We start from the raw sequence: 25,669 nt of genomic DNA on the forward strand, positions 1-25,669 counted from the left end.
CATGGGGGAATGTGCAAACTCCACACAAATAATCCTCCAAGTTGGGATCAAACCTGGGCTTCTGAAGCTCTGAGCCACTAAGTGCTCTGTCACTGTGCCACCCAGTTTGGTTAATGCTGTATGACTCTATGACACTTCCATTTAGACAACCTGGTTAAAACTGGCCAGGATGATAGCACATTCCTTTAACTCCATCTTATTTCAGGTTTGTTTGGAACAGCAGTTGGCTCTTTCAAAACTATTGTGATTGCTTTATCAAAAAAACATTTGATTTGGAGATTATGTATTTCCTTTAACATTCTCAGCAAATAGCTTTTTATGGGAAGGCACATAAAAAGAAAATTAAAATCTCTGATGCATGATCAGTGAAGTTTAACTGTGGTCAATTTGCTAATGCATCTTATAAATGTAAAAAAGCAAGTTGGTAATATTTCCTGATTTGATTAGGGAAAAGACCATGTATAGCAGCCTACATCAAATAATTTCAATATAGTATTTGATGATTTATATAAGCTTTTTATTAATGAAGTGGCGTGCACATTCCTTTGGAGCTACTGGGAGTTTAAAGCTTTGAGCTATTGTAATTATAATTGCCACTGTATTGTAATTATAATAAACAGATTCTGGATGCATAACTGCTGCATTTTTGCTGCTGTACAAAAATATTTACTTCACAAACATTGGTACGTAACCTATTATTTGTAATAGTAGATATGTCAATTGGCATGTAAGAAAAAATAGGTTACAGGGAAATAAGTGGGGGAATGGTACTAAATGGGAATGGTACTGATGGAAATGCCCGAGAGTTGACATTGACTCAGTGGGCCAAATGACCTTCATCTGTGTCAAAAACAAATATGAGAAACTTCAAAAGAAATTCTCGCAAGCAAACCTGTTTGGAACAGCAGCCACAGCACAAACAACAACTGCCACTTGCATTTATATGGAACCTCAAAATAACAAAATGTTCCAAGGATCACAGGACTGATAACTTAAAGCAGATGATAAACTGGACATTTATGTACATTCTTTATTTCTTATTCTTTCATCAGCTATTTTGAAAAAATGGAAAATATCTAAGCATGTTAATTTATTATCTACTATTACAAATAATAAGCTACATGTCAATGTTTGTGAAATAAATATTTCTGTAAGCAGCAAAAATGTAGCAACTGTGCATCCAGAACAGGTTTTTTATAATAACCATACAGTGGCAATTGTAATTACAATAGCTCAAATCTTCAAATTCCCAGTAGCTCCAAAGGAACAAGCATGCCACTTCATCAATAAAAAGCTTATATAAATCAAATACTATATTGAAATTATTTGATGTAGTGTGCTGTACATGGTCTTTTCTCTAATCAAATCAGGAAATATTACCAACTTGCTTCTTACATTTATAAGATGCATTAGCAAATTGAGTGCAGTTAAACTTCCATGCATCAAAGACTTTAATTTTCTTGTTATAAGTCTTCCTACAAAAAGCTAATTGCTGAGAATGTTAAAGGAAATACATAATCTCCAAATCAAATTTTTTTTGATAAAGCAATCACAATAGTTTTGAAAGAGCCAACTGCTGTTCCAAACAAACCTGAAATAAAATGGAGTTAAAGGAATGAGCTATCATCCTGGCCAGTTTTAACCATGTTGTCTAAGTGGAAGTGTCATAGAGTCATACCGCATGGAATCAGGCCATTTGGCCCACCATGTCCATGCTAACAACATGGGCACCCATCCGTATTAATCCCATCTTCCAGCACTTGGCTTGTAGCTTTCTGTGGCTATGTGACTCGAGTGCTCATCTAGATGCTTCTTAAATGCTGTCAGCAACTGTGCTTCCACCCTTGTCTCAGGCAGTGTGTTCCAGGTACTCACCACTCTCTAGATAAAAATGTCCCCCTCAGATCTCAAAATCTCATACACCTCACCCTAAATCTATATGTCCTCTAGTTTTATCTACCCCGATATGGAGAATAGTTTCCTGCAGCCTGCTGTACCTATACCCCTGATAACTTTATATACCTCAATCATGTCTCCTCTTAACCTCCTCAGCTACAGGGAAAACAGACCAATCCTCTCTAGTCTCTCCTCATAACTGAAACTCCATCCATGCAACATCCCAGAGAATTTCCTTTGTACCATCTCAGGCATTATCACATCTTTCCTGTAGTGTGGTGACCAGAACTGCACACAGTCGTCGAGCTGAGGTTTGACCAAGGTTTCATAAAGTAGGAGAATAACCTCCCTGCTCTTGTGTTCATTGCCCCGACTAATGAAGGCCAGCATCCCATATGCCTGTTTAACCACGTTATCTACCTCACTGCCACCTTCAAGGAACTTTGGACTTGTACACCATGGTCCCTCTGTTCAACAATACTCCCTAGGACCGTATTATTCATGGTACATGTTCTGGCCTCATTCTTTGGGGAAGTAACAGGCAGGGTAGACAAAGGAGAGTCAGTGGATATTGTTTACTTGGATTTTCAGAAGGCCTTTGACAAGGTGCTGCACATGAGGCTGCTAAGCAAGATGGGAGCCCATGCTATTACAGGAAAAGTACTAGCATGGATAGAAGATCCGCTGATTGGCAGAAGGCAAAGAGTGGGAATAAAGGGGGCCTCTTCTGGTTAGCTGCTGGTGACTAGTGGTGTTCCGCAGGGGTTGTTGTTGGGTCTGCTACTTCTCATGTTATGTGTTAATGATCTCGATGATGGAATTGATGGCTTTGTGGACAAGTTTGTGGATGCCACAAAGATAGGAGGAGGGGCAGGTACTGTTGAAGAAGCAGGAAGCCTGCGGAAAAACTTGGACAGGTTGGCAGAATGGGCAAAGAAGTGGCAGATGGAATTCAGCGTAGGGAAGTGTATGGTCATGCACTTTGGTAGAAGAAATAAAGATGTAGACTATTTTCTAAATGGGGGGCAAATTCAGAAATTGGAGGTGCAAAAGAACTTGGGAGTCCTAGTGCAGGATTCCCTAAAGGTTAACTTGCAGGCTGAGTCAGTAGTAAGGAAGGCGGATGCAATGTTACTATTCATTTCGAGAGGACTAGAATATGAAAGCAAGGATGTAATGCTGAGGCTTTATAAGGCATTGGTAAGACCACATTTGGAGTATTGTGAGCAGTTTTGGGCCCCAGATCTAAGAAAGGATGTGCTGGTGTTGGAGAGGGTTCAGAGGAGTTTACAAGAATGGTCCCAGGTATGAAAGGGTTAATGTATGAGGTGAGTTTGATGGTTCTGGGCCTGTACTCACTGGAGTTTAGAAGGATGAGGGGGGATCTCATTGAAACCTACTAAACATTGAAAGGCCTGGATAGATTGGATGTGGAGAGGATGTTTCCAGTCGTGGGAAAGTCTAGAACCAGAAAGCATAGCCTTAGAATAGAAGGATGGCCCTTTAGAACAGAGATGAGGAGGAATTTCTTTAACCAGAGGGTGGTGAATCTGTGGAATTCATTGCCACAGACAGCTGCGGAGGCCAAGTCATTGGGTATAGTTAAAGCGGAAGTCGATAGGTTCTTGATTAGTAAGGGTGTCAAAGGTTATGGGAAGAAGGCAGTAGAATGGGGTTGAAAGGGAAAAATAAATCAACCATGATCGAATGGCGGAGCATACTCCATAGGCCAAATGGCCTAATTCTGCTCCTGTGTCTTCTGGTCTTATGGTCTTATGCTCGTTAGTATTCCCAAAATGCATCACCAAAATGAATCTCGGTGCAGTCTGTGAACTTACTGACCATGCCTCCTACATCATCATCCGAGTCATTCATGTATATTACAAACAGCAATACTGATCCCTGTGGGACATCACTAGTCACAGGCATTCAGTTACAACAGATAATTACCTCATTGGACGCAGAGCGCTTTATATTTACACCCCAATCAAAAGAATCAAAAAAACTTATCCTTTAATTCATTTATCTGTGGAATCTTGTGATGCACAAACTGGCTATTACATCTCTCTACAATTCATAATAATTTGGAACAATTTTCAATATAAAATTGGATGTTATTCAATCAATTCACCAAAGTCTTAGAACTAGTTACCATTAAACCTTGACGCAGATTTAGTAAATATTCTCCTACCATGTTTACAGCAGAACTGAAAATTCTGTAAATTTACCTAAATCTTGCATTGCTCCACTCTCCTCTCTACTGTTGTTAGGCACTGGAACATAGGAAGAATGTACTGAATAAAAGAACAAAATAAGCCAAGAGACCCAAAAGGTTTGCTACCAATATGGTTCAGTAGTAGTAATAACAATTACCTATCTTAATCAACAAACTCAGTGATGTGCAGACCATGTTCAAATTCCAGTCATAGTATTCTCATTAACAGGCTCTGGTGGGAGCATATAAAAACTTTTCTGGGTGTTCTTGAAAGTGGTTTAAATACAGGTAAGCGACTTGTACTTAAACTGATGAATTTTCCTATTATGCTTGGAAAAAACCAATGATTTTTTTTCTAAACACTACATAATGATTACTACATTTTCACATTTGCTCATATTTTTCAGAATTATGTTAAGTAATGAAACGGTTAAAATGGCTGGAAGGAACTGTTGCCTCCAATTTTACTTGTTACAATTTTAAACTGCTTTTTGGAAGGACGTGAGAGGAACGTTTGCTGCAAGGCTGCAAGATCTTTTTTCAAACATGCAGATAAAGTTATTGGGACCTGACTGCAATTTTAACCAAAGACCTGTGCAGGGTATCCATTGTTGAACTCTGCTTGGTATGGGCTGGATGGTAGCCATCTACATCAACTCAGTGTTCTGAGGGCACATTTTGTTTATATCTGGTCAGTTGTATCAATCTCAGATGTTACATAGAGTCCACTGATTTTAATTTGAAAACATGATTCTACTAAAGAAATTAACAGGAATAGTGTAATGAATAAGTAGATGAAACAATAATGTGAAAGTTTATAGCTTTTCATTTCTTAATCACCCAACATATTAGTCAGTTAAAATGACCAATTAATAAAATGTTTAAATTGGTGATAATAGCATGTTCAAATTCATCTTCAGTTATGCCTTCAACATTAAGGCAGAGGGCATTGTGGAAATCTAGGTGGGTTAGAAGCAGTTTATTATCAGTTCACTTCAACTATTCAAAGACAAATCATTTTGTTTAAAGGAGTTTTCTTCTTAATCCTAATAATGGAAATATTTCAGATTGTCAATTTGAGTATTCCTTGATTTCTTAATAGGTTTTAATTTCATCCTCATACAGGCTTGTACAATACTACAAACATAAAGGCATATTGCTTCTTTCATCCAGCCAACAAAATTGCTGAATTTATTAAAAACATTCAAGGCTTAAATTGGCAGATTTTTAGACTACTTAAGAGTGAAGTTTAATGGGGAATAGGTGGGAGAGTAAGTTGAAGCAAGCTCACATTGAATGGTGGATTAGGTTGAGGACTTGTTCCCATGTGACTTTTTTCTTATTGGCTTTTGTTGTAAAGTACTTTCAATTCAAGTTTGTTTTGTGTGAATAGATTATGAGATAATCCAATTTCAAGCAATAAATATTCACTTTTGCTGTACTAGTTATGTTTAAGTAATTAGATAATTTAATAATTGTTAATTTAATATATTGTTAGTACTAGAGGTGACTGAATTATCAACTTACTATGGGAACTACACTGATGATTGTAATGATTCACATTCAAGAAAGGAAAAAGATTTACACCAAACACGGGCATTCTCTTTCAGCTGTTTGAATTCTGTTGCAGAGCAACACATCTTGGGTGAATCATTGTTCTGGAGAAAGTTTTAAATTCTAGGATTATTCAGGGGAGAATTACAATGGGGAGAACAGGAGGAGGTCGTGAAAGAATCATATAAACATCACAGGCAGGGGAGGACATAAAATGGGGGATTGGATCATGAAGGTGGTGAGGGAGTTTACAAGATATCTTGGAGGTCAGGTGAAGCACACATGCTTCTTCTGGCAACAGCTAATGCTGGAAAGGCATTTCCCTGTCCCATCCAGTAAACTTCAGCTCCTTTCCACTGCCAGCTTTCCTGAAGCTCAGGATTCCAGGCCAGCTGGGGGTAGAGCTGCAATAGAGGAGAAAATCTGTAGCCTCAGATTTTCTTGAATATGAATACGTTAAATCAAACTATCTGTAAGTTGTATTAATAAAACTACACTAGTTTAGCACCCTTAAATGCATCAAGGAATACTTTTTATGAAAGTAAAAGAACAATTATGTTCCATTCTGCTGCCTGGTACACTAGGTTCATAGAAGATTTTACATTTGTGATTAAAAAAATAACTTGAACAGAATCTTGAAATGTAACCTCTTCAGTGTTATTAGGAGTCCATTGACATACAATTCCCCTGTTTGACCCAGAGTGGAATCTCTTATTGGTGCATTCCTTAATAATCAAAATAATTTCCCTGTCTCTTTATGAGATTGCTGACTATAGCTGCTCAGTTTAATATAGCAGAGGTGAAAAAATACAAGGTTGAAGTCTTCAGAGGGAGAGGACTTACTGAATTCCTGATGGAATATAGAATAAAAGCAATACTGTCAAGGTGAGAGCTGCTCAGAACTTCCTTCTATGGCAGTTCTCTCTCCACTGTTGTGGTTACACAGTCTTGGCATTACTCTCCATATTCATCATGGATTGAAACAATTACAAGACAAACTAATTTGATCAACTTTTTTTTTGTCCCTTCCTATTTGCTGAGCTTCCCTTGCCCTTTGTACATGTTGTGTTTTTGAAGCTCTGTTTTGTTAACTTTCAGTTTTTCTTTACCTTTCAACAGTAACTTTCTACCTTCCTGAAGTGCAATTAACAATATCCTTAATCCCCTCTACTATTAAAATTGTTTTGCTTTGATCACTGCAGAATTTCTCACGTTATTAGGGGTATAGTATTAGGCAAACAAACCAGAGATCAAATCCCATCAAACTTTGCCATTGACTTAAAAAATTTTAGTCACTTAGTGGTTGGCACCAGGTAGAACGTCCATGGAAGGCAATGCTTGGGGAACCAATCCCCATCTGGACCATGCAGGCTAAAGAAGAGTTACTTAATTCCATTTTCCAGTTCTCAGTCTGTGGCCAGTGGAGAGAGAACTGCTGCATCTGCACTCACATTATGGCATATCTAACCTTCAGTCAGGTTCTTTTGAAAAATAAAGAAGGTTTTTGTTGCCACCAACCTGTCAGGCAGTGGTTTCCAGGCTCCTAACACTATTTTGGTGGTAATTTTTTTTCAATTCTTCTCTAATCCTTTTCACTATTACTCTAACTATGCCCTTTGGTTATTGACCTCAGATAGGTTGTTTTCACCATTATTTTATGTACTTCTCATAAATTTACATGCCTGACTATACCAGCCCCACCACCACCAACACCATCATCCTGCCCCCCTCCACGACTCCTCTCTTCTGTCGAATTTCTCAAATTAAACAACTCCATCTGTAGCAAAATCCTTTTAAGTCTGCTCTGAACCTTCTCTAGTGTGGTGGCTGAAACTGAACACAGCCCTCTGTCTGTGGCCTTACTATTGATTCGTAAGCACCAACATTACCTCTTAAATTATATACCTTAGCCAGTAGAACATCCCTAATACTCTTTTAACGACATTCCCAACCTGTCCTGCTACTTCCCATATATCTGTGATCACACACTTTCACATCCTGATGTTCCTTCTCCCAATATCTATTGTGTATTTTCCTGGATTGTTTGTCCTCTCCAAATGTATTCAGCCAGCTTGCATGCCTCCCTATGCTACCCCGATAGTTTGAGGCCACGATATGTTCTGCTCAACGTCCATAACAAGCCTGTCGAATTCCCGACTGAGTTTGACAAGCTGAGCCTTCAGTGCCCTGGTGCTACTCTGCATTTGGTAGCATATGGGATATGACCAGTCCTTGCCTGCACTAATGACATCATCTCCTTCGATTCCTGGGTGATTTACATGGAAACACTTGGCGACATCTCTCAGCTATGTCCACCTTTGTGGCAGGGAATGGCCTTATTCTGCATCCCTACCCCAAGAAACGACACAGTTGAGAAACATCACCAGGATGTTAATCATATGGGAGGAAGTGAATGATTGTAAGGTTCTTAAAACAATGATAATGAAAAAAAAATTAGGGTCAGCTTTGTCTTTGTTCAGCTGTTTGCCCCAAATACCCTAGCCTAATTAGCTGGTATTTTGGACAAATAATTTTTTGGGCAATATTCACAAAATTCACCCCTCCCCCCAAAAAACACAACTCCCCCTAACCATGCACCCCTCTCCCACTTCCAATCCATCCAGCTCTGGAGTGGCAGATTGAGCTATAGGCCCATGCCAGGGTCTCACTCAGCTGTTGGACTCTTTCTATTTAGCCACCCAGTTTTGCCACAAGATCTTGGCAGAGCTGAATCACTAAATGGCAGGGTCTGCCCACCAATTTAATGGCTGGGAGTTTCCATCTCCCAGTGGCATGGTGAGGAACAGCTTTACTGGCCAGTGAAACATGGCTAGCTTGGCAATCAGCAAGCTGTTCCATTGATCCAGCCGCCTTCCAACCAGAAACAAAGTCTGACAACCACTCCTGTTAAGTGCCAGTCCACGGCTCAGAACAATCCGACCCATCACCTCACATTTCCTTCAGGGAGAGGAGCATGTCACTCAAATCTGGTGCAGCTAGAGATGGACAATGGATGCTGCCTTCCCTGTGCTGCTCATATCCCAGGAAGAAATATACAATAGAAACAGTCAAATAACAATCCCAACAGTTTCTAGGCTTGAACATGAGTGCACTTCCGAAGATTTGTGACTTGGATGTGGATACATGGGGCAAAATTTCACGTATCAAGAGAGCAATCAGCCTTCTTTCCCATGGAAGGACATCTGGTGGCATAACTCAGAGTTGTCAATTTCAACCATTAAATCTTTCAGCTTTGAACACATCCTTCCTGGTTTATTTGGTAACATTCTGAACACATCCAAAAAGCCTAGCCAAGTACAAGTTTTCTGATTCTTTTAAAATAAAGATAAAAACTTAAAATTGAAAAGATATTCCCCTGTACACATTGACCGAACTGTACTGTAGTGAAGCCCAACTAATGATTTTGATATTGAAAGTAAATATTGGAATATAGGAAGCAATAAAGGAGGCTTGGTGCTCACTATATATCCAATAATCATGATACTAAATGTATGATTTGAAAGTGATTATATTTACAAGGAGGCAGCAAAATCTTTGATTATGCTGGCTGTGCACTTAGTACAACATTGAAATAATTGTAACAAAATAGAATTGAAAAGCCTATTGAATCCTCCACCAAAAGGACAATGTTCTATACAACAGGTCAGAATAAAACCATGTTGCCTGTTCTCTGTTTTGACAACTCATTTGTAATATTCTGATCTTTAGTCAGGTTAGTTTTTTAACTTCACTGCAACTTTACCTTTATGCTAAATTCCAGTTATTCTGAAATTAAATTCTGTTATAAGGTTTACTTGTGGAATACCAACTCTTTGTTCGCTTAGATTTTATTGAAGTAAACTTCATTGTTATTCATTTTAACTTAATCTAAACTTCATCTCATTCCAACACTTGATAATATTGCAACATAATTTGCCAATGCTATGCTGACTGAGGGATTAAAACTGATAATATAATTTCAAACAAGTTGGCATTGAAAAATCTTCTCTTATTATGGCTTTGTTCCTGTTCTTTCTTCACCTACATTCACATTATACACAGAATAATGGGATGCTTTTGCACATGTAAACTTTGACAAGAACTGTTAAGGCATTGTTGGGATAATCCCAACAGTTTATAGCTTTGAATAGGAGTGCAATTCCAAAGATTCGTGACTTGGATGTGGATACATGGGGCAAAATTTCAAAATTTGTAAATGACACCTAAATCATCAGTCACATAAATAGTGAGGATGACAGTACTAACCTGTTGGAGGTCAAAAGTAGACTAGAGGATTGGGTCAACATGCAGGTGAAATTTAACACTGAGAATTGTGAAGTGATACATTTTGACAGAAAGAATGGGAAGAGGTAATATATGCTAAATGGTACTTCAGGTTATATAGGATATGCAGGAAAGGAGAAACCCAGGGTGTATGTGCTGAAACCAAAATTGGTAGAACAAGCTGAGAAAATGATCAGTAAGACATATTGGATCCTGGTGTTCTTAAACAGAGGACCTGAATATAAAGACAGGAACATAACTGGAGAACTCTATACAATTCTGGTTACCACATTTTAGGTTAATGTAGAAGGATGAAAGGATACAGAAGGGATTTAACCATAAAGATTCCATAAATTAGGGATTTTATCAATAAGTTTGACTGCAAGATTTTTATTTTTTCTCCTTGCAGACATGAAGAATGAGAGGAGATTTGCAAGATGGTCATGGGCTTCTGTCGAATAAACAGAGGAAGCTGTTCCTATTATTTGATAGTCCAAGGGCCAAGAGACAAAGATTCATAGTTTTGGGCAATTGACGTTGGGCTGATGCAAAGGAAAATGATTGAAAGGGCTTTGGGAAAAGAGCAAAAGAATGGGACCAAATAGATTGCTATACTAGAGCTGGCACTGATAATGTTCAGAATGGCCAATTCAATGTTGAGATAAAGTGTGCAGCAAAGGTTTAAGTACAAAATTATTTGCAATAAATACATCTGGCCATGAGTATAGAAAGATGTTTAATTTCAGCAGGGAGGAATAACATGTAAGGCCTGCAATAATCATGCCAGGATAGTGATATGACCAGAATTGAAATGGCAAAGGTTGTGGCCTGGACCTTTAAGCATCCTCATCATGGTCAATAATGATACTAACATTGAGATAAATGTAATTTATTTGTTAAAAGAAATATCTGAAGTATTAATAATATTCTTCAAGGAAAGGTTCATCTGCATCTTTCTCTCAGGCTGTTTAAGTTATTGCCTATTTACCAAAGACGGTTTTATTACTCCATGACCTCATTGACTGATCTTCCTTTTCTCTAATTTCCTTTTGCAGCAGCATGGAGCTGATCTAAATTGCTAAGAAAAAAGCACACTAACTGAATCATAAGGAACAAAGACAGCAGCACACAGAAGAAGGCCATTTGCCTATTCGAGCTGCATTCTCATTTGAAAATCTATCCAATTATTCCCCCCCCCCCACCTCCCTTTCCTTCCCTACATCTCTGCAATTTTTTCAACATACTTATTCAATTCCCTTTTGAATATTACAGTTGAGTCTGTAACCACTACCCTGTCAGCCACCTTAAATCTATGCTCCCTGTAATCAACCTTTAACTATTAGATAGATTTACTTATTCTTATCTAAACCATTCATGATCTTACATATCATATAAAATCACCTATTTGTCTTCTCCAGCTGTGGCTTCTTCAGCTTATTCACATGACACTGCTCTAGTAAATCTCCTTTGTGTCCTTACTGGTCTTCATCTAAATCCAAGATTGGACACAGTGCTCCAGCTGGGGCTAAATCAGTGTCTTATATAGCATACTTCCTGGCTATTGTGTTATTTGCCTCTACTAATAAATACATTTCAGGATCCACATCTTTATTTCTCTGCTCTATGAACTATTCATAAGAAACAGGAGCAGAAATAGACCATTTTGACCATTTTTACTTCCTTCACCATTCATCAAGATTATGGCTCATCTTCAACCTCAATGCCATTTTGCTGCAGTATCCCCGTAAATGTTGGTTCACCTGATATTCAGAAATATATCGATCTCTGTTTTGAATGAACTCAATGACTGAATCTCTGCAGCCTCCATGATAGAGTGTTCCAAAGATTCGCCACTTTTTATGTAAAGACATTTTTCCTTATCGCAGCCCTAAATAGCCTCCCCCATTCTGAAACTGTGACTGGTTCTAGATTCTTCAGCCAGGGAAAACATCCTCCCTGCACTGCCCTGTAAGAATTTTGTTAGTTTCAATGAAATCTGTCTTCATTCTTCTAAATTCTCTTTGCACCATCAATCATCCCAGGCCACTCTTGCCTTACGCTTCCTCTGTGTCTGCACCATGCAGCATGTAATGTCTCTCCTCATTCTTCTTTTCAAAATGTATCACTTCGTACTTCTCAGAGTTCACAAACTCTTCCACCCAGATTCAAGACAACGATATCTATTCTCCTGCCAATATGAATTCCAGCACCATTCCATAATTTCTGTAAAGGACACAGCTTTGATCACTCCTCAATAAATGAGGCATCCCATGCTTGCATGCTGCAAGACCCAGACAACATTCAGGCATGGTTGAGAAGTGACAAGTAGCATTGGTGCCTGCAATGACCATTTTTAAGAAGAAAGAGTTCAACCACCTTCCCTTGATGATGGTAAGTCCTCACCGTTAACATCTATATAAATTCAAGAGTATGATTCACCTCCTGATATTCCAAAGCCTTTTCAGATACAATGCAAAGGTCAGGACAATGATGGAATACTCTCAACTTGACTGAATGAGTACACCTTCAACAGCAGTCAAGGAGTGTGACACCCTCCAGGACAAAGTAGCTAACTTGATTGGCACATCATCCACTGCCTAAACATTCAGTTCATCCCACTACCATCAAACAATGGCTGCAGTGTGTGTCATTTACAAATGCATTGCGTTTGCTCATCTGGACTACTCTGACAGCATCTCCCAAACACGGGACTTTTATCACCAAGAAGGCCAAGGTGATAGGCACATGGGGCCACCATCCCCTACAGGTTCCCCTCCAAATCACACACCATACAGGCATGGAGATTTATTGCTGTCCTATCATCATCACTAGCTCCCTAGCCAGCAGCATTGTGAAAGTGGTGGCTCAGGATGGCAGCTCATTACCACCTTCTCGATGACAATTAGGGAAAGCCAGTAAATCAAGTCAAAAGTACTTTATAGGCTGTAAAGTGCTTTGGGATGCCCTGATGTCAGGAAACCTGTTACATAAAAAGAACTTAGGAGTTCTTCAATTTGTTTTTGTGAAGATGTAATGGAAATGTGGCACGTAATTCCAACAAACTGGTAAGAATTCCATTATCCCAAACAATAATCTGACAATCTTTGGCATAAACCACTGTCACCAATTGTATGGAATGTTAACTTTTTAACCTTTGTAACAAGACCATTTATTTTCTACTTCCAGAGAAAGCAGATGGATTGCTCTTGAGAAACTCACAAAACATGAGTAAAGGAATCAAGAATCCAATACTGTATAAACAGAAGTTGGCAGGAAATCACAATAGAGCTGTAGCTCTAATCATTACCTATTCTCTCTTTACAAAATGTCTTTCTAGGTAATCAGAAGCAATAGGAGGGAAGAAATTTGATACCCACTTCTGAGAATCATGTCTTTATATTTCAGTGTTGAGATTTGATTTTGTTAAGCTGTCTGGCTTGAGCAAGCTAATTATGAAGAACCTTGACAACTCTTAGTTAGACCAGAAGATGACAAGCCTGGCATTTTATTTGGAAAAGATTGGATTGTGAAAGGCACTTCCTACTAGAACAGCCAACACTCCTGAAGATGAATGTGTGGCCATGGAAAAACAGGGAAAAGTGCCTGAAAAGCAGACAATTTGAGAAAATTAAGAGAATATGACTCAATTAAGGTGAATGAAATGTTCCAAATGTAAAATAAATCCTCCAATGAGTGAAAATGAATAAACTTCTATAATTACAAGGGACATATATATATATCTAAAATATATTTTATTTACTTATTCATTCATTCATTCATTTATTTATTTATATGTACATATACAGACATGCACACGTGCCTATAGAGCTGATGTCCCCAAGGACACAATTTGCTCAATAAAGGCGTTTTATTGAAACCGTGGTTAGTATCTTTTGGGGACACAAGCAATATAACAAAAATATAAAAGAGAAATAAAGAAAAAGCATGGAATGAATTTAGCTTTGCTGAATGTAAATTTTTAAACTCATGCAACTGTACTTTAAAAGTAGTCTTTTATTATTCGCCTTACCTGATGTTAGTGTCTGTGTTGGCTTCCCACCTATATGAAAAGCAAATATATGACATTGGTTAAGTATTGTTAAGTAAGTTACTGTGGTCTGCAGTCTGTTTCAGAATTATACTGCTCCTCTTTCTCATAAGGTTTTGGTACTCTATATTGTCCATTTCAAGTACAACAATTTTCAAAAATGTGAGCCGTCTTCCTCTCTCTCTTTGGCAAGCTTTGCTGTCATTAAACATAGATAATATCAAACTAGATGGGTGCAGAACATAGTTAAACTTTTCTTTGAAACAATTTAGTATTAAGCACCCAGAGCTCAGGTGGGACATTATCTGACTTAAATCTAAACAGAAATCCGAATGCATCAACACATTTCAATGCCTCTCACCAGTCAGCATTCTGACCTGTTTAAATGTAATTTCCGAATTAACGACTTTTCATGTTGGATTGTGGATAGCTTTGTGGGTAACCATCAGAAACACAAGGAGAAAAGACTTTCATGCCATCAATTTGGGCTGGATTCATACCCATGTTCCAGGTGAAAGGCAACAGCACTAACCTACTGTACCACTTTTAAATCAACTCCAGAAAGCAATCAGTTCATGATTTCCAGTGAAGATAGCCTTGAAATAAGTTAGCTGAAAGTTGTCTCCACAACAAGACTTCTGTACAAAACCAGAGCATGTTCCATTTCAGTGAAGGTGTTTCTGCATTCACATTTGTTTGATTTGTATGGCAGCTGTGCAGCATTCACATGTCTACATCAAATCCTTATCCACGGATGGATTGCAAACACTACAAAGGAAAATTTTGTGGATCTAGAACAAGGGAATGATTTTATAAGATCAAGACTAACAGTAGCCAAACGTAAACATATCTCAACTTACACTATATTTCTTATAGTCATGATCAACTTCATAAAACAAAAGCCTTTTCTATCAAGGCTCGAAATTGCTATTTATCAATGAAATTTTGTGGATGTCATTTATGTTCTGGCACCTAAAAGCATCACTTTAACTTCGCTAACTGTACTGGTAGATAAATTGCTGATATGGAAATGAGTCATAGAGCTTAACAGCAGTCCAGATCTGATCCCAAGCCTACACAGACCTGAGCCAGCACAGTAGTACAGCTCCCATCACATAACCTTAACCTATCTGAGCTGGTAAGGAGGGAATATCGGTAGCATTTGCTAGAAAAGAAGCAATATGTACATGAAGTGATAAACGACTGAGTGTGATTGTGCTAACACCACTTAGAAAGTACCTGCAGGACTTTAGACCGAAAGCTCGGAAGTGGGATAAACTGGAAGTCCACATTTAGCTGGCATGAACACCATAGACCATAAGGACTCCCTCTGCATTCTATAATTCAATGGTTCTGTGACTAGCATAACATTTATTCAAAGGCAGGTTATTTCCAGCTCTTATGAATCTAGTAAATTACTATCAGCTTTTATCTTTGATAACCAGTTTAATTATGTTATCAAGCAACAATAATTTATAATCCATTTTTATATGTTGATAAGTAATAAGTACTGCTATAGCAACACACATATTATCTTAAATTTCGTTAGGCTTTTTATGTAAATGATCAACTTTCATCAGAACGGGTCATTGACCTGAAACAACAACTGTTTCTTTCTTCACAGATGCTGCCCAACCTGCTGAGTACATAATTTATGCCACTCAGAAGCCAGAGGCACTGGCACTAAATGCCAATTTGCTTAACTTCAAGACTGCACAATACTGCCCCAGTGGGCAAGATAACACATCAGGCACTAGGTTTCCTTTATTGAGCCTGGTGGTGCATGTTTTCAAGGCAGAAGATACAAAAACTTGAAAACACGCACCACCAGGCTCAAAGACCTCTTGTACGATAAAGATGAACTCCTGACCTCATCTTATCATGGCCCTTGCACCTTATTGTTTACCCGCACTGCACTTTCTCGGTAACAGTAACACTATATTCTGCATTCTGTTATTGCTTTTCTCTTGTACTACCTTGATGTACTGATGTGATGAAATGATCTGTATGAATGGCATGCAAAACAAAGTTTTTCACTGCATCTCGGTACATGTGACAACAATAAACCAATTACCAATTATTGCCCAAGCTGGACACCAAAACACTCTTCACCCACTTAAATGAGTACCTGTGCAACAGAGCTCACACAACCAGCCCAGATCTTTCCTTTCTCTGATTAAGAAGGGCTGCAACTTGGCAGCCAGCACTTTGACAACCCCATTTCCCACTGCAATAATTATGTACTTGTCCCAGTCTCCACATTAATGGCCTCATGTCGCCATATTTCTCTGCTAATTCTCTCATGGCACTTTTCACAGACTGCTTAACACCTGAACCTTACCTTTATCTTCTTTCAGGGTCAATTAGCAGACTGTTGCCACAGAAGAAGGAGGGGGCTTCCCCCATCTTAAATACTTCACCTGGCTTAAATAAGAAGCCTTAAGGATTTATGTGGAGACATTCACCCCTCATTGTGGTAGCAAAGTTGTTGGCACTTGGTGGTACCTCTTTGCTCATTGAACACCTATATTCTGATTACTGCATTCCACATTGCTGCAGCCTGCCAAATCTTTCCACATCTCCAGAAGGTAACACTGGCTTCTGCTGTTCATTATTTTGGATGCATCTTGCCAACAGACTACATCGGAGGAAAGTGTGGATATTCATGTTCCTTATCACCTGATCTGTCTCAACCTATCAGCTTTTGTCAGTCCTGCCCTCAGCTCTGCTTTGAAAGCTGTACTCCACTCTGTACTCCCTTCCATTCTCCCCCCAGTTCCAAGGAAGGGCCGCTAACCTGAGGTGTTGACTGGTTTCTCTTTCCACAGATGCTGCCTGACTGGCTGCATTTTTCCAGCATTTCTGTTTTTGTTTCAGATTCCAGCATCTGTGGTTTTATTTGTTTCTCAGCTGTGAATGATGATGATACAGCAAATAAGGAACCTGATTCGCCATTGTAGGATATTATGAAATTGCCCCCTAACAAAACCACACCAAGGGAACAGGAATGGTACCGCCAAACTACCCAAGAGGAAACTGATCAGAGACACAGTCAATCGCATGTGCAAAATGAGAAGCCAAGATCCTGACCTGAGGTGTCTCCTAGAATTTCTCAAAAATTGGTGTAGAAAGCAACTCAGAGGTTCCTAGGCGAAGCACAGTGTTAGGAAAGAGTTGGGTAATTACGTGCATTTTTAATCATTGTCCTAAAGCAGACTGTTTATTGGCATAGTGCTTGGCTATTCATGGAAGTTATTAATGCAGGAATGGATGTATTCAGTTAATGAGGAATTATTTACTCTGATAATTGTCACAGCACGTAGAGTTAAAAGGGCCGATAATCTGTCACGTGGGTGGGTGACAGATGATGACACCTTCCCTTTGCACCTGCGGGAAAGGAGATTAGGCTATAGTTTCAAAAAGTCACTGTGGGTTCTTGCTGATGCCATCATGATGCTCTGCTCCATGTGGTTTTGGTTCCATTTGTGCTTCCATTTCCAAAGAGGTCCTCTTCATCGTCTGTGCTGGAGTCCAGCCCATCCGGATGTGTAAATACTTTCAACACCTGATTGTAGAATACTGTGGTACCTCTCATGATTTGTGCTGCCTGAGCAGGCCACCCTTTCAATACTCAGCCTTTTCAAGCCCTCCCAAAGTGCCTTCTGTAGAGCTTCCCTGCTCTTTAGACCACTGTTATTGGATTTGTGAGCTGTGTTGTCATCCAGAAACTATCCAATGGTTTGAATGCTTTCTCCCAATAAGATCAGTTAGGGCTGATCATGAATGGGAAGACATTAGCTCACTTCTTGTATACCAAGCTTCAGCCGACAGGATCTTCTGATTGTTGTCACGTGTAGACCTTGTCATCTAGATATAGTTGGGAGTCATGTAGGCATTCTCAAATAAATGTGGATGCTACTGAGAAGATTATATTTTGAAGTGGCTCCTATACAGAACTGTAAAGCCTTCCCTTGCTGCTGTTTTGCTTTGTGAAAGGTGCCAAGAGTGATGAATTGGCCAATTCTCCTGTGAAGAGCATCAGTGATCTGATAAATCCATGGCTGGTTGATGCCATGATGATCCTCCATTGCTGCCTCATGCATCATGGGAGATGAAGAGTGGTGCTTGCCTTTGGTGCCAGTGGGAGATCAAAAAGGCAGAAAAAAAATACCCTGTTACTTCTTTGCTAAAGTGCACTCTATTTATGCAGACCTCATGAGAAAACCTCTCATAAAGGTCGCTGTATATTCTATAGGGGTGGGGGGAGGTGAACATCAGGGGAGTTGGTGAGCAGGGTGGTAGGGAATACCTGGTGTATTCTCTCTTCCAGAACTGATGCCTGATTTTTTTTCTCAGCTCCATCCTGTGCTGCTCTTCTGCCTCCTTCATTCCCAGGACACAAAGGCAATGGTACTTCCACATCACATGGCCTACCTGCTTTCTGAGATGGGCAGTCAGAATAATGCCAGTGGGCTGACCCTGTTAGATGCAAGTTCAAGTGTTCGTAATCAAAAATCTTCCCCCCAGAAAGCTTTAATATGTATTAATCAGCTGTAAAAAATAATCATTGCTTAAGATTCATTCTTTCCTCCCGTCTGCTGTGATGAGGTGATCCTGGACACAACCACATTGCATAAGTAGATAGTGACTCTGCTCCTGTACCTGTAATCCAGCAACATGGTCCAATTAACGAGAGAGGAATGTGGATAAATACCACCAGTTGAAAAATTTGAATCCAGTTCAATAGAATCTGGAAATGAAAACCTGGTCTCTACAAATGGCCAGGTGCTTCAGATTGTTGGATTAGCTAAACTGGATAAACTCAAACTCAAGGATGTGTGCTTAGCCCACTGTTCTACTCTCTCTACACTCATGACTCTGTGGCTAAGCACAACTGAAATGCCATCTATAAATTCGCTGATGACACCACTGTTGTTGGCAGAATCTCAGATGGCGATGAGGAGGTGTACAGGAGTGAGACAGATTGGCTGGTTGAGTGGTGTCACAACAACAACATCGCATTCAATGTCAGCAAGACCAAGGAATTGATTGCGGACTTCAGGAAGGGGAAGTCAGGAGAACATGCGCCAGTCCTCACTGAGGGGTCAGCAGTGGAAAGGGTGAACAGCTTCAAGTTCCTGGGCATCAACATCTCAGAGGATCCATCCTGGGCCCAACACATTGATGCAATCATGAAGAAGGCATGCCAGCAGCTCTACTTTGTTAGGAGTTTGAGAAGATTTGGTATGTCACCAAAGACTCTTCCAAATTTCTACAGATGTACCGTGGAGGGCTTTCTGACTGGTTGCATCACTGCCTGGTATGGAGCCTCCAATGCACAGGATTGCAAGAGGCTGCAGAGGGTTGTAGACTCAGCCAGCTCCATCACAGGCACAACCCTCCCCACCACTGAGAATATCTTCAAGAGGTGGTGCCTCAAGATGGCTGCATCCACCATCCAGGACATGGCCTCTTTTCATTACTACCATCAGGGAGGAGGTACAGGAACCTGAAGACCCACACTCAATGATTTAGGAACAACTTCTTCCCCTCGACCATCAGCTTATTGAATTGTCCACAAACCCATGAACACTACCTCGTTATATCCTGCTTTAAGTCAGTGATAATAAATCTGATTCTGACTTTGATTCTAATTCAAAGCAAGTCCTCTTGGGAAGGAAATGCCATCCTTATCTGGACTGTGCTTTACGTGATTTCAGTCCTATTCCAGTCATTAACTCAGAATTGGCCAGTAAGTCACTCAATGATATCAACCCACTGCAAAGTACAACAAACTATATGAGAGCACCTTCATCTTGTTGACAAACTTCTCAGGACAAGTTGACAAACTTCTTAGGACAACTGGGCATATGCAGTAAATGCCAACCTTACCAGTAACCCAGAATTTTAAAATCTCTCAACTAACTGCCATGAGTGCATTGGCAATACAAAGCAAATAAGCCCTCAGCTGCTGCACATTTTGTCAATACGTAAATGGCGATTAAAGGAAGGCTTAAAGCGATTGAATTCCGGAATGGAGTGTGTATCGACAAAATCTGGCAAAAATATTTCACTCACCTGGATTTTTGGTACCATGTATATACTGTCACTGCATTGAAAACAATGGGGGGATTCTCCCCTTGCCTACCCTTATTTCTTCTCGTATTCATCAAGATCCTTCATATTAGGGCTGCAGAAGTGACCATTTTCTCCAAAACATACTTGTTAATGTTTTTTTGTTCCAGGAGGATTAGCATTATAAGCAACTTTTTAACAAATATGTGGTAAAATATCCCATTTACGTAAGCTTCAAATAGTGCCATTGTGAACCAGCAGAGAATCGTGAATTATGTGTATTATAAGTGGAAACTGTAAGTTTTACTAATGCAATATTTAAATGTAATTTAATCAGTGGCGAACTTAAAAATGGGCAGTGAGGTTTCAGGCTTAGTTCAATGGTCGCGTTCTCACCCAAGTCAAAATATTGTGGTTGAAGTGATTTCTGGGTTCCGAAAGCAGATGCAAAGCACACACACCACAAATACAGCACATTCAGTGCGTGCGATCGACAACAAATTTCCACCCCGCCGTCCGTCATTCAGCTGAGATATTTGACTCTACCCTCCGGGGGCTGTAAGATCACGTGGCACTATCGGCCCTCGACCCACAGCTCTACACCAAGTTATCTGGTCATTATGTAATTGTTGGTGGATGTAACTCGATTGCTAAATTACACTAGATTACAGAAAGACCTTCGCTGGCTGTAAAGTTTTGGAGAAACCCCAAGGTATTTAATATATCTTAGTTTTAATAAGATCTTTTATTTTTAAACAGCTACCATTATTCCAGTCGATCCTGTGAATCCAGGGCACTGTAGCAAAACTCATCGATTATTCGTCGGGAGGATTTCAGAACGGTGAGGCTATATCGCAACTTCAGCCTGCACTGTGCAACCCACTGACTTCCCACACGATGGCAATGTAACTGCACTTACCGGAGGTGTGCTGTCCAATCATGGCTGCATTGCCCGGGGGTGGAGTGACCGAAGCGGGGGTGATCGAGGAGGCTGCCGCGCCGTCACTGGGAGTTTCTGCTACTCGTCGCTTGTCTGTGCCGGGCACTGGCGTGGAGCGCACGCTGCTCCTGCGGCGCCCGTTGCTCTGAATGTGAGAGACCGCTTCGGCCGCTTGCATCTCTGGGCTGTAGCGGGCCATCACCCGTAAAGTAGCCTGGGCTTTATGTTCCTGAGTTTCGTCGTCAATAAAGTCGGTGACTCTGCATTCATAAACCCCCTCGTCCTCCTTCTTAACACTGGAGAGGCGTAGCTTATGCGAAATATCATTTCCCATTACTCGGACAGTCTGCAGACAAAGAAAGGGCTGCATCAACGTAAGGCGTTCCAAATACTCGAAATAAATTCAAAGCCACTGAGCGGGAAATTATTGATTTACAACATATAGAAGCCACAATACCAGCCAACATGAAGCATGAGGACTCACAGTCAATACAGTAAATTAACAATTAGAACTGCCAGACGAATGCTATTAATAATCCGAATTGAAACATTGTCATGATGTTTTCCCACAAACACCGAACAGATAATGGAACAATATTAATAAAAACTGCTAATATTCGCGAAAAGATGATAATGTTTCAAGTCGATGAGTATTTCCAGCATTTTCTGCTTTCATTTCAGTCTTCCAGCATCTGCAGTGTTTTGCTTTTCGATTGGCGAAATATTGACGGTGAAAATATGCCACTCGTATAATTTAGAAAATATTAAAGAAAGGCGATTAAAGAATTATAAACAAGATTAAAGTTTATGTATATTTATATATATTGCAGCTACTTTTCTCGGACGGCATTTTAGGCGAAATGCTGCAAAATCGTCGATGAAGCATTTTACATTGACCACGAAGTACAGAACAACATGTGATCTTTGCCAATGTAACTATCTGTCTGCACGTTACTTTCAGTGCAGAGGCCGGTTCTTATTCAAAATGACCAATAAAACGATTTCGTTTATTAATAACGCAGAGAGGGAAATGACACTTACGCTTATTTTGGTGGCGTCCTTATTTAATGTTACCTAAAACAAGAAGATAAATTGCATCAAGTTTCCCCGAAAAAGAAAACCTTTCGAATCCGAAAGTCAAATCTGCCCGCCGGACATTAGCAGGAGGAGGAGATTTTCAGAAACTGGGATGCAGTGTCATTTCCTGGTCTTGAGTTCTTACAGTGTAAACTGTGATGGGTCATGAATAAATGTATTTAACTACGGTTTTGTTTTGTTCCACCCCACGTTAGTACCACATCTGGAGCTAGATTAGTACAGCGTCAGCAATTATAATGCAATTAACCCAACTGATTCAGATCACAGTTGGAACTTTATTAATCTGCTTTCAAATTAACCACTGACGCCATCAATCGCATTACACGTAATACTGTATTCATAGAGTTCGTAGAATTATAAATTTGTATCCAATGTATATCACTGCTAAAGACATCCCTCCTACATAAGCCCGTTTCCGTGCTGTATGACTCTATGACTATGACATGGTGTGCGGATGACTGATACAGGCTTTCGGGACTCTAGAAGCGGCACGCTTCTGGTGGCAGAGAAATGAATAATATGCTTAAGGTGCCGTGACACAGATCTGCCCACAACCCGCGCCTTTCACTGCAATCTTATTCCAAGATTGGTCCCCGTTTCTTTTACCGATTTAGACCGAAGCTGGAAAGATCCCATGTCCATGGCCGCACTTAGTTTGTTCCTGATAATTTATGTGCGTCAAGCCACCGTCGGGACGATATGTCCAGTGTGACTGGGGTCAGAATCAGAATCAAGATTTTAATCCAGTCGAATATTTTAACGTGGGGATAGTTATCATCGGACTATCCCGACATTCCCAGGTGTATTCTCACCTTCACAGGCGGGGCTATTCCAGGTCCATCCACACCCTCAATGTCGAGGCTCCCCTGACATCCCCAGGTCTACCTACACCGTCAATGGCCATGCTACCCTGATGTTCCCAGGTCTACCCTCGCCATCAATGTTGGGGCTACCTTGATGTTGGGGGTACCCTGATGTTGGGGGGTTACGGCTCCTCCTGTCCGTGTCCTAGGATCCTCCAGTTTAACGCAAGGAATTGTCCTGAGAAAAGCCGTTTCACCGCCCGTTCTCGCCCGAATCAGGCATTTGACTTCCCCAGGACCGTGCATTACGCCCTCAGACCCGCTTTGGGTCTGTTTATTTTGGAAGTTTGATCTTAAAACTTGCACCTGCCCTGGATTTCCGCTACTATCAGAAGTACTGCTCCCGGAAAATGCCCATTTGCCTCAATATTGTCTTGGACCCGAAACCTGACACGGATGCTAATTACACAGCCTAGTCTTTGTCAAGAGCTACGCCAAACATTGCCTTTAGGCAAGTCCTTGACGACCCAGACTGGACCTCGACTGGGAGGCACAGGTTTGTTTGTCTGTTTCAGCACTGCTGGATTGTTCTGCTGTCCATGCCCTGGATGCTGTTTTGGGAAAATGTTTCTACCACAAGCTTTCTCAGGCTCATCTCCTTTCATTGTTGCTGGGGGGACAGGGCACGGTCTGTGGCTGACTCCCCATCGATGACCCTATCGTGGTTCCCATAATAGAAGGTAATATCAAAAGGACGCGGGATGTAAGGCATATCCGCCAGTGCAACGCAAGCGCCCCGAGGACCGTGTCCAAATCCCCCACCTTGGCCCTGTTGCTGCCCTGGGCGCCGAGCGTTAGCCCATGTGCCAGCTCTCTGGCGGCTTCCTTTAGATACCACCACTGGATCTCCAGAGAATACGAGGTGGTCCCGCTGGCTCGAAACGCACAAGACATCTCAATGTCGTCCCCTTCTTTAGCAGTCACATCCTGGGGGACTTCAAGAAATTTTGCTGTCGGAAGGAAAAAAAGATAACTAATTATAAAGCGGTGGCTAACAAACATCTCTGGTGAGGTTTCGCCTGACTTCAGTGAAACACAAGGATTGCATCTCTCCTGTTCCCGCAGTTCCACCTAAGTCATAAATTAACTTTGACTACAACAGGTACAATAGTCGCTGTAGGTCTATCATTTCTTAGATATACTAATTTTAGTTACAAGTAAAAAAAATCACAATATTTTGCAACTTTAAAAACGCGCAAAGCCCTCACAGTGCCCTAGTCACCTCAGTTCCCCCATTACAACTTAAAAGAAAATTAAATGCTATTAAAATAATTACATATAGATGAAATATTATAGCTCTATCAACCATTAGGTAGTTTTGAACAGGACATTGTGCAACTACGAGAACTAGAACTGTTAATGTATTTGGAAGTTACCGCCAGCATTGTAAAGCTGGAGCAACCAGACATTGAAATTAATAATTCCATAAATTACAGAGTCCACACTTGCTACTCGTTTTCTCCATCCACTTAGAAGTCTCCAGCACATACTTTTTGTGGCTAATTTGCTATAGATTCCATGGTCTCAGCTTGATCAAAGACATCGAGACTTGCAGAGCTCGAAAATACCAAGACGCTTGCATAAATTGCAAAACACAGCTCACCGTTTACACAGAGCAAAAGCGGCGCGTTTAGCATCAGGTAATAGAGAATACTGGCGATCCCGCGATTTTCCATTTCATAGAGACTTTTTAATGTACAGAACAATCGCTGGTGATGTTAGATCTTGAGCCCTCCGGAGTGCTGCAATCCCATCGCAGTTCGTACAGCTTCAGATATCGCTCTCCAAGGTTACTAATGTGGAACACTCAGCGCCGTGTAACTGAGAACGGACAGCGCGATCGACAAGTTGATCGGACCCCGTCCTTCTGTACACCCCTGGTGGTAAGACGCAGCCTCTGGTATTTGACCACGATGCCTCCCAAACTCACAAACACGTCTTGCTTGAATTCATATTCGGAATAGGTGTGATTAGAAGCACCGGTAATTCTCCCAGAATAAGAGGTTGCATGTGGTTGCATGGATGCGGCGGGGGAGTGATTCCAGTTTAGACACGCTGACCCCCATCCCCATGTGAAACAAGTCTCTGATCCCGGGAAGCCCTCACCGATCCTCCGGGGTCTTGAGACAAATGTGTCTCCCGGTGTTGAATCTTGCCTTTTCCTTCTCCGCTTGTGACTGTGTGGGTTAACGGCTGGAGAGACGACGGAGTATCCTGGGCATCTCCAGAGAGTAGCAGCAGGTTTACACCTTGCGCTTACAGACAGCCCCAACACAAAACGACACCGACATCCCACCCAACAGGCAGGGCGAGGGAGGAAAACACACACGCGCGTACATACACACAAGCTCGACCGGCTCCCACATCAACACCCTCCTGAACCTATCGGGGCAATGAATACAACTGACGTCTCACGTAATCGAGAGACAAAGGAGCCCAAAACATCCCGAGTTGTAAATCCTCGGCTGCGCCATTCGTGCAGAATCAGCACCACATCGGCCCGTCACGGGGGAATGCTAGCACACAGATGTTGGTGAAGGTGCATCCTGACTTGTGATGCTATGGGAATCCTCTAATCAGACAGCCCCGGGGATAATGAATAAGACCGGTGGATCTGCCTGGAGATTTTAAACGGAGAAATGTTTAGCTGCTGGGATTAGGAAGGCGAATTTCAATCAGACTTTTGGCTTTGACGA

General features: G+C 40.8%; 1 protein-coding gene across 2 annotated transcripts in view; it reads right to left on the minus strand.

Annotated features, from left to right (window-relative positions):
• vstm2b (V-set and transmembrane domain containing 2B) overlaps positions 1-25,325 on the minus strand; it is a 36,578-nt gene extending 11,253 nt beyond the window's left edge. The window contains exons 1-5 of one of the 2 annotated variants that reach the window (XM_052028525.1): positions 24,577-25,325; positions 23,736-23,923; positions 22,054-22,086; positions 20,992-21,358; positions 13,980-14,009 (exon numbers count right to left, since the gene is read on the minus strand). In XM_052028525.1, coding sequence (XP_051884485.1) covers positions 13,980-14,009; positions 20,992-21,358; positions 22,054-22,086; positions 23,736-23,923; positions 24,577-24,649 — 691 coding nt within the window. In that variant the 5' untranslated portion in view covers positions 24,650-25,325. The remainder of the gene's footprint in view (positions 1-13,979; positions 14,010-20,991; positions 21,359-22,053; positions 22,087-23,735; positions 23,924-24,576) is intronic. The other variant, XM_052028526.1, reaches the window with a different exon arrangement.
• Between the last annotated feature and the right edge of the window lie 344 nt (positions 25,326-25,669).

Source organism: Pristis pectinata, chromosome 13 (assembly GCF_009764475.1).
Source record: "Pristis pectinata isolate sPriPec2 chromosome 13, sPriPec2.1.pri, whole genome shotgun sequence".
Classification (NCBI taxonomy): Eukaryota; Metazoa; Chordata; class Chondrichthyes; order Rhinopristiformes; family Pristidae; genus Pristis; species Pristis pectinata.